The 12,976-nt window shown below is 39.3% G+C and overlaps 1 protein-coding gene across 1 annotated transcript; it reads right to left on the bottom strand.

Moving 5' to 3' along the window:
• On the bottom strand, positions 1,722-2,133 carry LOC109344857 (monothiol glutaredoxin-S1-like). The gene has a single exon (XM_019583592.1). It carries the CDS (start codon positions 2,074-2,076, stop codon positions 1,759-1,761), a length of 318 nt encoding a protein of 105 aa, XP_019439137.1. The 5' UTR covers positions 2,077-2,133; the 3' UTR covers positions 1,722-1,758.

Genomic DNA, 12,976 nt, shown 5'->3' with positions numbered 1-12,976 from the left:
ACTTTGATTTCATTGAGAATATCGTAGAAAACTATCTAGACGAAGATAAACTAAAATAAGATTGAAAACAATTACTTTTTCAAAGTTAAATTAATTTTGGCATATACCTACTCTGGTAAAACAAAGAACTGAAATGGACATTGGCATATACTAGTATGCAATGTCAGTTCTTGGCATCACAGTGGGGATTATTGATTCCTCGACATGGGTTTTTGCTTCAGATTCGATAATTCATGTGTATATTTACTTGATATCTTTTCTTTTTTACTTTTCCTTTTTCCATTGTATATCTTATATTAGAATATCAAAGGTATAAAGCTAGGAATATGTATGTGAAAGCTAATTAACATCTTTGCTAGACCACTTGTGTTTCTTTAAATTGTTTCATGTAATGAATAAAAAGGAAAAAAAAAACCACAACACACTTATAAAATAGTACAATTTTTATGGCCATTTAGTAAAAAGTACATAAAAAGGTCTATAATTAATATGAAAGCACAATAATAATATGTTGATAGGTGTTGATTGTTGACAATTAAGGCATATATATATATATATATATATAATAAACTGATTAAAACTTATTTAAAGAGATAACTTATAAAAAATAATAAGACAAATAAGTGAATATGCAGTGCTGAACCAATAAACTGTCGATGCATTAATGTTAGTTCTCGTTAGATCTTTAGGATGATCAAATGTCAAATGTTTGATTCTTGGAAACGAGACTTGTTGGGAGAGGTAACAATGAATTCCAAAAATGATTAATTTCTTATCCAAAAAGGTGAGAAAATACATTTGGTAGTATAAAAAAAAAATACAGCGCTGATATCTAGTAGTTTTTTAAATTTAATTTATTCAATTATGTTTGTTTTTTAATAAAAAGGTAAATGAAAAGTTGCCAAATTAGAAAATGTACGAAGGTATTTGAATAAAGTTATGAAGTTGAAGATTTATTTAAGATTGGTAAGATTTCAGGCTGTACCAAAGAAATGTATGATTACCATCATATTGGTTCAAGTGGTATATGTTTAATTCCCCTTAAGTTAGGTATGGGGTTCGAGTCTTATGGATAAGAAAAATACCTGCTGGAAGAGTTAACCCTACATACACGTGGATGTTCTCAACTTAAACAAGATTACCTCTAGTGTGATAATACATGTGAGAAATAAAAAAAAAGAAACATATGATTTCATGGTGTACCAAAGAAATGTATGATTTTATTTTAATATATTTTTTGGTTATTTTAATTTTAATATTTACCTTCTCTGTGAATATTATGTTGTGGTATACATATGTGTTTTCTATGTGAGTTATTATTTGCATATTGTTGATTGTGTATATATCTTTCATATTTCATATGGCACAAACAAAATCATTAAAATTGATAGAGTTTATAGTTAATCTCAATAATAGAACTCAAAATTGGATTACAGAGGTAAGCATTACATAAGTAGTGCTTGATTTGCACCATACAAAACTCAGAAAGTGCAGTGTTCTCGTATATGGATAGAAGAAGGTGTGTACTAACTAAACCGCCTCATGGATATGGTTCTCATAGCTAGCTATGGACAACAAACATAGTAACTAACATAATGAAAAGCTTTAAGAAGATTATGTAATTTCTTAATACATGTTTGCGAGTTGGATTTTGTAGAGAAATGAAAAGAAATAGAAGACTTTAGAGTTATCTAACAAGTGTATTTCATGTATGACTCTGAAGTCAACCCAACTTGCAAACGATTCCTTAATTGATGACTACCTACCCCAAATAAATATAGCTTTTGCATTTAGAAGCAATTGGGAAAGCTTGTTTTGAATTTTGAGGCCTATAACTTTATCAGCACCACCTATAAATTGTTGTCCTATGAACACTGCTGGTACACTTGGGTGGCAACCAAGATGAACTAGTGCCCTTTCTATGAGGTACCCATTGGCCATTTTGTCAACTTCAATCACTGTTGGGTTGGCACCAAAATTGCATATTAGAGCCTTCACTGTATGGCTCATGCAACATGTGCTCTTGCTGAAAATCACTACTGGTTTATCAGCAGTAAACCTTGCCAACACATCCATTGCTTATAGTATAGAATGTATGAGCTATATGATTTAAGTGAAGTGAAGAATTTGGGTTGATTTGCTGTGTTGAAATTTTAGATGGAGAGAGGGTCTATTTATACCAGCTACAACTGGTTTATTTAGGTAGATAAGAATTGATAGCTCCACATATAGAACACTAAATATTATTCTTAAAGTCATTGTCTTCATGGGATTCCAAAATTTCCTTCTCTAAAGAGTAACTCATGGTTAAGTGGGATAAAGATCACCTATCCCAAATAGTGTCCCACTCTAAGTATCAAATCAATCACAATGCTCCATTTTATTACTTCTTTATTTTTTAAATTTTTATTTTATTCACGTGTTAATATATGATTTGTTTAGGACAGAGAATGAGACACTGTTGAAGACATGTGATCCTCTTCCTATTAAGTGAACGGATCTAAGAATGATGGGAGGTATGGACCCATTAATAAAGATAGATACATGAATATTAGTAATTTTTTAAAAGGTGTTTATATAATAAGAATAATACATATATATAACTAGTTACTTTGTACAAAAATATATGTAATAAGGACCTCAAACGCACATATAAAAAAGTATATATAAGCATAGTATATATTTTTTTGTTCTTAGGGAGTTTGGGGTTTTAGAAATTTTGGGTTATACAATAAATCAATAAATTTGTTATCACTATTATTTTATTAGCCAAATTAAAGTAGTGTTCTTTTGTATTAGGAGGGAATGGTCAGTGATGGATGTTCGATAGAATGTGAGAGATCAGAAGACCTGGTCGGAGTATCATCTAGACCTGTCGGGGGAGGTACCTGAAAAGGTTCTCCGACGATCAAATCAGTAATATGTTCTAGAGAGATAAGAGAAATAAATAAGAGAGAAGTTAGAGCAAGTAGCAATAAGTGTAACAATAAATGAGGGAATGATAATTAATTATACTCCCTGTGTGGTCTCTTGTATTTATAGAGTTTAGGATATGTTGAGATGACGTCTTGCCATTGGCAAACATCTAACGTGTACAATGGATGTAATCTGGTCGTCCTTGCATGTCTTGCAGATATGCTCTTATCAAATTGTCGGGGGCAAGCGGAATGTGCAGGTGGCGTGGCAGGTGGCCTGTTAGTTGACATTGAGGGCGAGTCTGTGTCGCATTAATGATAGGGTCAGAGGTGCATTAAATGGTGGGTCAGATACATTAATGTCGCATCAGGAGTATTTATATTGTATCACGAGCATTTATGGCATATGTCGCAAATAGGTCCATCTGAGGCGGATAACGAGGAGATGAAGAATATTGTATTGGATACTCGGAGCGGACGAAGGATAACCTATATGTAACCGGGATAGACCAATTCCCCCCAGTCTATCAGGTTAATTGAGAATGGACCGGGCTGGTAGACTCAAGCTATTCTGACTCATTGTTAGTCAGACATATATAGGTATAGGGGTAGGTCATGTTGGTTATCTACTTTTAGGTTGACACGTGGAGGATCGATAATATCTGTTCGTTTCGGTTCTTCGTCCTCATTTGTTGAGACACCGTTGGATTGTCCTTGAGAGTTTTTGGACGGGTGCGATGGGAGATGATGTTGGGCCTTGGATATAGCCTGGCCCCAACCTTTTTCCTATAAATAAGGGTCGTTTTCTTCATTCTTTTTCACTTGTCTTTTTCTAAGAAATTGCCTCCTACCGAGCACGTCCTCTATCTGAATCCGACCAATGTTCTTCCTTCCAGGATCTTCTATTTTCACTAACTCGGTAACTCCCTTTTCTTTTCTAGTTTTTGGATAACTCTTAAACGATTGTAGTGATGTTTGGCGGGGATTCAGACCCAGACGACGTGAAGATCCTGCCCGAACCTCCACCCATCTTTTCTAATATCATCCGCTGCCGCCAACGAACTCGTCATCCTTCCGCCCCGGGCAATAGTCATTCTCCTTAGAGGCGACTCGAAAAGTTATCCCTGCTGGCCTTGTTGCGTGTCCTAAGGAGGAATGAGGCCGGTGACGGGGCTGTTTTGGTGGACCGGGCGGCTTTCTCAGAGAAGTGGTGTTTGATCTTGGATAATATGTCCAGCTCGGACTCTAACACTTCTTCTGATGATAGGTCTATCATGGGGCACAATTTTTCTGATCGTGCTGATCAGTTCGTTATCCCGGAGGACATGGTGGGCAACGATGGTCGCTATTGGTGGGTCGATCAGGAAGTTATGGGAATACTATCCTACTTCCCTTTGGATGTGCACCTGGTCAGGGATGTGCTGACGCGTCCGGCTAAAGATATCCAGTGGTCCCCTCCCACTGCTTAGGAGTGAGTTTGCCGGGATATCCTCTTGGAGACCAAGAATAATGGAGTTTTTACATGTACGAACATGTTTACCAACTGATAGGGGTAAAAATCCCCTTTGAAGGGTGGTATGCAAAGGTATTACCACATCTTCAGGTAGCCCTCTCTCAGCTGCATCCCAACTCTTGGGGATTTATTCGGGCGTTCAAGCTATTTTTGGGGTCATGGAATGGCCTTGCACGCTCCGGTTATTTTTTGGATGTTCCGAGTGACTCATAGTTCAAATAAGGACGAGGCTCGGGCTGGATGCCGTTGGTGGACATCCCAGAACGTGCAGGCTCTATTTCTTCCCTTCGAGGGCTCTATGAAGAACTGGAAGGGTGGCTTCTTTCACGTTGAGGCCCGGGGGATGCGTCACACTTAGGCGTATGGCCCTGACAACATCCCGCTTTTCCCCTTCTCTTAGAATGGGGGAATTCATCAAAGTCCTGCTGACTCCTTTGGTTTCTCGTATGATCAGTTAGATGATCAAGAGAAAAGAACGAGGTGTTAGTTTGGGTTCAAGATGGGCTATCAATCCATTGACCTGACTGCTAAGCTCGCCAGGTCTTCCGAAGTGGCTTTAGTGGAGGGTGTCCATCCGGAGAGGCAGAGTTCGGACAAGTCCTCAAGTAAGGGTAAATTTGCCTCTCTCTGCCTGAAGACTACTTACAACATCCCGGAAGTCATTGCTGAGGGCCTGGTCAACCCGACAGTGAAGGGTGTCATGGATGAGATCCCCTTGGTGGATATGCTGTGGAGGACCTGAGAGGTGGGGGTCTTGGTGGCTTTAGTCGCCAAATACCTCAAAGGTGAGGGGGTGCTTGCCACCCGGGTTGGGGAGAATGCTCTGGCCAACCTTCAAGAACTTCATTCAGGTGAGCTCCATGAATTGAAGGAGAAGCAAGCCGATGCCGTGAAGAATTTAGAGGCCCAGAACCTCTCGATGCTCGGGAGGCGGTGATGCTGGCTAAGGTAAGCGCCACTCAGAGGGAGGCTACCTCTCTTGCTAACCGTCTTCAAATGGGTGAAGATTAGAAGCTCCAACTTTGGGACAAGTTGAAGGCCTCGGAGGCTAAAAACGCTAGGGTGCAGAAGGAGCTAGAGGACCTCAAGGTTGCCTATCTGAAGCTGGAGGATGATGTTGATGGGGCGGCTAACGTCGGCTAGGATAACACTTTTGTCCTGATCGATTTAGTTTACCCAGATGTTGACTGGTCTTGGACGAGGATTGATGCCCGAGTTACTCCTAAGGGTGAGCTCGTTGTAGACGAGGATGAAGGAGTTGTTGTTCTCCCAGTCCCGGCCAGGGGTGGCGGGGGAAATTAGGTTTATATGTAGTCTGTTGTTTTTTCCTTTCTTGTTGTAATTGTTCGAAATTTATCCAACCTGTAATGAATGAAATATGTTTTTCTTTACCCTGTTTTGTCATTGAATAATCATTAACTCTTGACTGTCCGAGAGTCAACTAATAAATGAACTTGAACAAGTGTTGAATAATCACTAATTCTTGGACACCCGAGATGCAACTAATAAATGGACTTGAATAAGTATTCAATAATCATTAAGTCTTGAACACCCGGGACACAACTAATAAATGGGCTTGAATAAGTGTGGAATAATCATCAATTCTTGGGCACCTAGGACAAATCTAATAAATGGACTTGAATATGTGTTGAATAATCATTAATTCTTGGACACCCGGGACAAAACCAATCCTTCGACTTGAATAAGTGTTGAATAATCATCAAGTCTCAACTCTCCGGGATCAATTAATAAGGGATGTGTAATTTGACCGCCATTATAGGAGGATCAGCCCACGCCTCTGAGGGGGTGTGTTATTAGCGACCAAAAGGACTTGGTCTTGCTTGGGTTTATGATTTGACTGCCATCATAGGGGGATTGACTCACACATCTGATGGGGCGAGTTATTGGCGATGAAGAGGACTTTGTCCCGCTTGGGTTTGTGATTTGACCACCATCAGAGGGGGGCCGGCTCACACCTCTAAGGGGGTGTGTTATTGGCGACCAAGAGGACTTGGTCCTTCTTGGGTTTGTGATTTGATCGCCATCTGAGGGGGACTGACCCATGCCTCTGAGGGGCATAATATTGGCGACCAAAAGGACTTGGTCCAGACATGAGCTTGTAGATTGAACCGTCACCAGAGAGGGACTGGCCCACGCCTCTGAGGGGCATAGTGTTGGCGACCAAGAGGACTTGGTCCAGACTTGGGTTTATAGATTGAACCGCCCTTAGAGGGGGATTGGCCCACGCCTCTGAGGGGCATATTGTTGGCGACCAAGAGGACTTGATCTTGCTTGGGTTTGTGGGTTGACTGCCATCTGAGGGGGACTGACCCATGCCTCTGAGGGGCATGTTGTTGGCGACCATTTATTGCCTGTAAAAATATATGAATAATATCTCGTTAACATATAAGTCAGATTCAATTACATCATTTGCTCAACCATTTAAAGGTCGGATGCACATAATTTATATTTTTAAGCAAAAAAATGTCGTATGTTTCCCGCATTCCAATTACAGGGGATCTCATTTCCTACTAGGCCTTCAAGTTTGTAGGCCCTTTTGTCGGTTTTACTAGTTACTCGGTAGGGCCCTTCCCAATTAGGTGCTAGATTGCCTTTGGTTTTGCCGACAACAACCCTCCTGAGCACTAAACTGCCTAATTTGAAGCCTCGTGGTACTACGGTTCTGTTATACTTCTCAATGGTCCTTCTTTTGATGGTGGTTTCTCTGATTCTGGCTCGGTTTCTCTTCTCTTATATCCAGTCTAAGTTGTGTCTCAAGATAATTGAGTTGGTTGCTTCATCGAAGTGTATTGTCCTTTAGGTGGGCTCACCGATTTCTACCAGGATCATTGCTTTGGCCCTGTAAGTGAGGTTAAAAGGTGATTCCCTGGTAGTGGAGTGAGGAGTTGTGCGGTAATCCCATAGGACATGATGTAGTTGTTCTGACCATGCTCCATTGGCTTCTTGCAATCTACTTTTTATTCCTCGCAGGAGGACCTTGTTAGCTGTCTGTTTCTGCTTGACCGTTTGTCTGGGGTGTTTAACCCAAGTGAAGTATTGCTTGATGTGAAGACCTGACAACAGTTCCTCAAACTTCTGGTCATAAAATTGAGTCCCATTATCAATGACAATCACGACCGGTATCCTGAACTGCATTATAATGTTTCTCTAGGTGAATTTCCGGATGTTGGCCACCGTGATACTGGATAAGGGCTCAGCTTCAATTACTTTGGTGAAGTAATCTACTGCCATTATCAGGAATTTAAGTTTTCCGACTGTTGGTGGGAATGGTCCCAAGATGTCTATACCCACCTGCAAAATGGCCATGAGGTCATTGTGGTGGTCAGCTCTTCGGGCAGGGTCTTGTGAAGATCAGCAAACAACTGGCAGAGTATGCAGTTCTTGGTTAACTCGGGGACATCTTTTTCCATGGTCGACCAATAATATCCTGTCAGGAGTACTTTCTTGGTTAATGATGTCGCGCCGAGATGATAACCACAACTTCCCTCGTGGATTTATCTAGAGGACGTACCGAGCCCTGTCGGGGCTGAGGCATTTAAGCATTAGAGTAGAAAAGCCTCGACATACAAACAACCTTGTACTATTATCAACCATGAACTGTGCCTAAGGAACCTTTTCATGTCTATCTGGTCCACCAGCAAGTCGCCGTGGATTAAGTATCTAATTAGCAGACCGGTCCAATTATATGAGACCTGTGTTTGCTTGATCGCCATGACGTTGGGTTGCAAGACTATTCCTTGAACTACCGATTTGTTATTGCCCGGACTCTTTGTGCTTGCCAATTTGGACAAAATATATGTCCGAACATTCTGTTCCCTTGGGACGTGTTGGATGGAGGTTGACTCGAACTTGGCCATGAATTCCTTAACTTTGGCCAAGTATTTACCGAGTAACACATCTTTTATTTGGTAGGCACCCGTAATCTGAGAGACGGCAAGCTGAGAATCACTACATATGGAGACCTTTTCTACTCCGATTTCCCTGGCCGATTGCAAACCAACAATGCATGCTTCGTACTCGGCCTGATTGTTTGACGTAGGAAAAGTGAAGGTGAGCGATGCTCAATGGTCACCCCTTGGCCATTAGCTAACAAGATTCCCGCTCCACTGCCCCGAGGATTTGATGAACCGCCGACATAGATTGTCCATATTTGCTCAGAATGACTAGGTTGTGCGGTTAACTCAACCACAAAGTCGTACAAGACCTGAATCTTGATAGCCATTATGGGCTCAAATCGTATATTAAATTGGGAGAGTTTAATAGACCAGGAGACCATCCGCCCAACTGGCTATGGTTTATGCAAAATCTAACAGATTGGTTGATTGGTTTTGGCTGTAACACCCTATAATAATAATAAATTGAATTATTATAATTAGTGTGTATGATTTTGAGCTTTTATGAAATGATTGTTATATGAGTTTTTTTAATCTGTCTAGTGTTAGTTAAATAAGTTGTGTAATATTTTAAAATATATCTAGGATATGAAGAGCATAATGATAATTAATTAAGAGAATAAAATAGATAGTGTTTTTATTTAATAGTACACAAGAGATTTGATTTTTATAAATATAAAAGTAAGGAAAGGAAACAAAAAAAAGAAGGAGAAAAGGAAACCCTAGCAGCCACAAGAGAAGGAAAAGAAGATTGAAAGGAAAAAGACAAAATTTCACCATCAATCTAATAACATGTAACACTATACCTAAAAGAAGAAATTCACACCACGAAATATTGTCACGAATTCAAATATGCAATATTCACACGTTTAATGTATAACCACGTGGCGTTAATTATAATAGATTATGTATTCTGGTGATTATTTTCACTCCATTACTTATATGTATCATAGACTGTATAAAACTAGTTTAGAATTATCTTTGAGTTGGTTCTGGACTTATCTAGGAGATTGTTTGTTCTACTTCCTACTTTGACAAAGTTCACATTATTATATTAGTTTTATATAAATATATATTGATTTGATGGGTTGTGTCATTCTTCATAAAATGTCAGTGTTGTGGCAATATATATACATACATAACTTGGCTATTTTTCTCTATGCAATATGTAGTGAATTGATTTGTATTCCATTTTAGTCACACATCACGATAATTAAAGTAGTTACATGCTTATATATATTTTTATGAGTTGTAGGGTACTATTAATCTGTATTGATTAATATATATGAAGATGTACATTTTGGGAATTAGAATTTTTGAGGTATACTTATGGTGTGATTATTGAGAGACTTTATGACACAATTAAGATGTTGATTGGATTTTGACACAATTAAGACGTTGATTGGATTTTGACCCAATTTCTATTGATTGTTGGAGGGATATATTACCTAGTTATATTGATTGTTGAAGAGGTTTATTACCCAATTATGTTGATTGTTGAGAGGATTTTATGATCTGTTGAAGGGGTTTATTACTCAAACGAATTCTGAGTCGCATGAAGACAGGCTTACTTCTAGAAATAGGATAAGACATTCCTACGAACTTGGGGCACCGAGTAAGGTGCACTCACCTCCAGCAAGTATGTTGTGTGCAAAATTTTAATCATGGACTGAGGATTCGAGACAATTGACATTATATGCAAATTGATTGAAGTGTTATGACGTCTTTAAATTATATTTCTCTTATTTATATTTAAGTTATGAGTAGTGAACTAAGTTATAGAGTTAAGTGAGATTATTGCTATTTATCTTTTACAATATTTATGGAGATTTTCTGTACTTAGTACGGCTATCAATGTCATATTTTCTAAAGTTTCATCCTTATAGTGTTACTAAGATTTTATCTCACTATGCTTGAGTTTTGAAATTTTTAGGCTCTTCTAAGAAATGATTGAGTATCAGGTAGAAGAACCACAGTCAAGCAACCATTGTAGATGATAGCTTATTGTTATTTGCTATTTTTTTATCTTGTGATTTGTTAAGGAGACATTTATGTATTTGAAGATATTTTGACACTTTGTTCTTATCCTCTTTAGATGAAGTCCAGTTTAGGATGTTGATTTAATTCAATAATACTTTATATTATTTATTTGAGGTGTTATTCTTCTGCATTAAGGAAAGTTTAATGCCATGTGAATATTTTTAACAAATATGCCCCGCTTGTGTGTTATTAAACAAATTAAGGTGTTACAACCACTGTGTGGGATTGAAAATACTGTTGAAGCCGTCTTGTTGCTACTAAGAGGGCGTAGGCGAAATTTTCCAATTTCTGATACCTGAGCACCGGGCCTTGTAAGGCCTTGCTGGTGAAGTATATTGGGTGTTGACCTTCTTCACTCTCTCTAACTAGAGCGGTTTCCACGGCTTCGTTTGTTACTGCTAAGTAGACATACAGTGTCTCAATAGGTGCAGGCTTAGAGAACACATGAGGAGTAGCCAAGTATTGCTTGAAAGTCTGGAAAGCTTCTTCATAAGCATCTGACCAAGTAAAAGTGTTGCTGTTTTTGAGGAGTTGGAAGAGTGGGAGGGAGTTTTTGGCAGATGCGAGAAGAAACCTGGACAATGCCGCCAACTGCCCATTAAGTTACTGGACCTCCTTGACTGACTTCGGGCTACACATGTCTATAATTTCCTAGCACTTTGCTGGATTGGCCTCGATACCTCGGCTGGTTAACAGAAATCTTAAGAACTTGTTGCCCTCGACCCCAAATGTACACTCGTCTGGATTGAGGCGCATATTGAACTTGCGCAACCGACTGGAGATATCATTCAGGATGCTCACATGATCTTCTGCTGGTAAGCTCTTGACAATCATGTCTTCCATGTAGACCTCCATGTTCTTCCCAATCTGATCTCAAAAAACAGTGTTCATCATTCTCTGATACATGACCCTTGCGTTTTTCAAGCCAAAAGGAATGACCGTGTAGCAGTAGGCCACTTTAGGTGTAATGAAGGCGGTTTTGTCTTGATCTGGGAGGTACATGGGTATCTTATTGTATTCGAAATAAGCATCCATAAATGATAAAAACTAGTACCTGAAGGAGTTGTCCACAAGATGATCAATGTTCGGTAGGGGGTATGGATCTTTTAGGCATACTTTGTTCAAATCTGTATAATCCACACACATCCGCCACTTCCCAGATGGTTTTTTGATGCAACTTTTATGCAACTTCTCCGATGAACCCGACTTCTAGTAGTTCAAAATTTTTCCGAGTAACCTCGGTTGTCCTCTCGGTACCCAACTTCCTTTTCTTATGGGCCACTCGTTTTCCCCTGGGTTTGTTGTGAGTTAGCGGCAAGCGACTGAGGGGTTAATCCAGGCATGTCCTCCACGGACTAGGCAAAAATATCTTTGTTGGTTTTCAAGATTTGACCAACTTAGACCTTTGAGCTTCATCGAGAGTGTTGCCCATATATACCAAATTTTCCTTTGAAGGGAGGTTTTTCCCCCCTCTAGTTGAGGGTGAAGTTCTCCCTCATCTGTTCTAGCATCTAGTTCCACCAGTGCACGTCCCACTGTTTTTTCTTTGGGGTGGTGTTTGTGCTGAAGTGTGGTTTGACCGCATGCTCATCTGATAACAACTCCTTGTGCTCTGTTGGTCTTGTAACGCCCTGGAAATTACTCCAAAAAGATCTTGCTCAAAAATGGGTAAATTTTTTCTTTTTTTAATAATGATACCATTTAAAATTTATTTCCTCATATTCATTTCATTTTTGGAACATCACTTTAAGTAATATACAATGCGGAAAATAAAAAACACCATTACCTAAAGGTAATAAAAATATAACTCAATATAACTTTGAATCATACTTCATTTAATAACGGAAAATATCTGTACGAAATACAAGGCGGAAGAAATATTCCTACACAGATCTAAGTTACAAGGGCTTGTGTAGGTGCACCGATCTCCCTCAATCCTCTATGCCCTTCTTGGGATATCGAGAAGCGGTAACTCCAAATCCTCGTAGAACAATCCACCTGAACAAAATGTGATCCAAAGACAAACAGAAAGAAGAGGGAGTAAGACATCTAATGAATATTACTCATTGACGTCGTGGAATTACACGGAATATCACATCCAGACAGACACACACTAAACACAATATATACATCACATATAAAAATGCACAATGATGAATGATGTTATAATCTCAGATTATGAGGATCAAAGTCCACAATCTCAATGTATGAATTTTATGCTTGTTTCATCCATCTTTTCACCAATATCCTTCTAATATACTATTCGGAAATAACCAAGAGTACAGGTCCCATAACAAGCCGATTTGAACGCACCAAAATTATTCCTCGCAAGGATATATGATTGATCTGTTCTGAAGAACTGTCCATTTCAGGACGGTGTCGTATCAAACACTTTTTAGGCATCCCCCTCATTGATCCTGATTGCAAAGAGGGGTTGTCAGATATCGTCTAGTTTGCGTTGTGAGAACTGTCTCAGCCAATAGAATACCTCATCTAGGAATACAAGGGACTCGTCTCACTCACCCTCAAGATGTTGCTGACGAACCACCGCCATCGTCGTCCCTCTCAACATCTCGGGGCTCGTTCGTCTCCCG

This window comes from Lupinus angustifolius, chromosome LG04 (assembly GCF_001865875.1).
Source record: "Lupinus angustifolius cultivar Tanjil chromosome LG04, LupAngTanjil_v1.0, whole genome shotgun sequence".
NCBI classification, from domain to species: domain Eukaryota; kingdom Viridiplantae; phylum Streptophyta; class Magnoliopsida; order Fabales; family Fabaceae; genus Lupinus; species Lupinus angustifolius.
This window is presented reverse-complemented; position numbering and strand designations above follow the sequence as displayed.

Excerpts from the sequence above, each read along its gene's own strand:
- LOC109344857 (XM_019583592.1), bottom strand. The coding sequence starts at position 2,076 with ATGGATGTGTTGGCAAGGTTTACTGCTGATAAACCAGTAGTGATTTTC.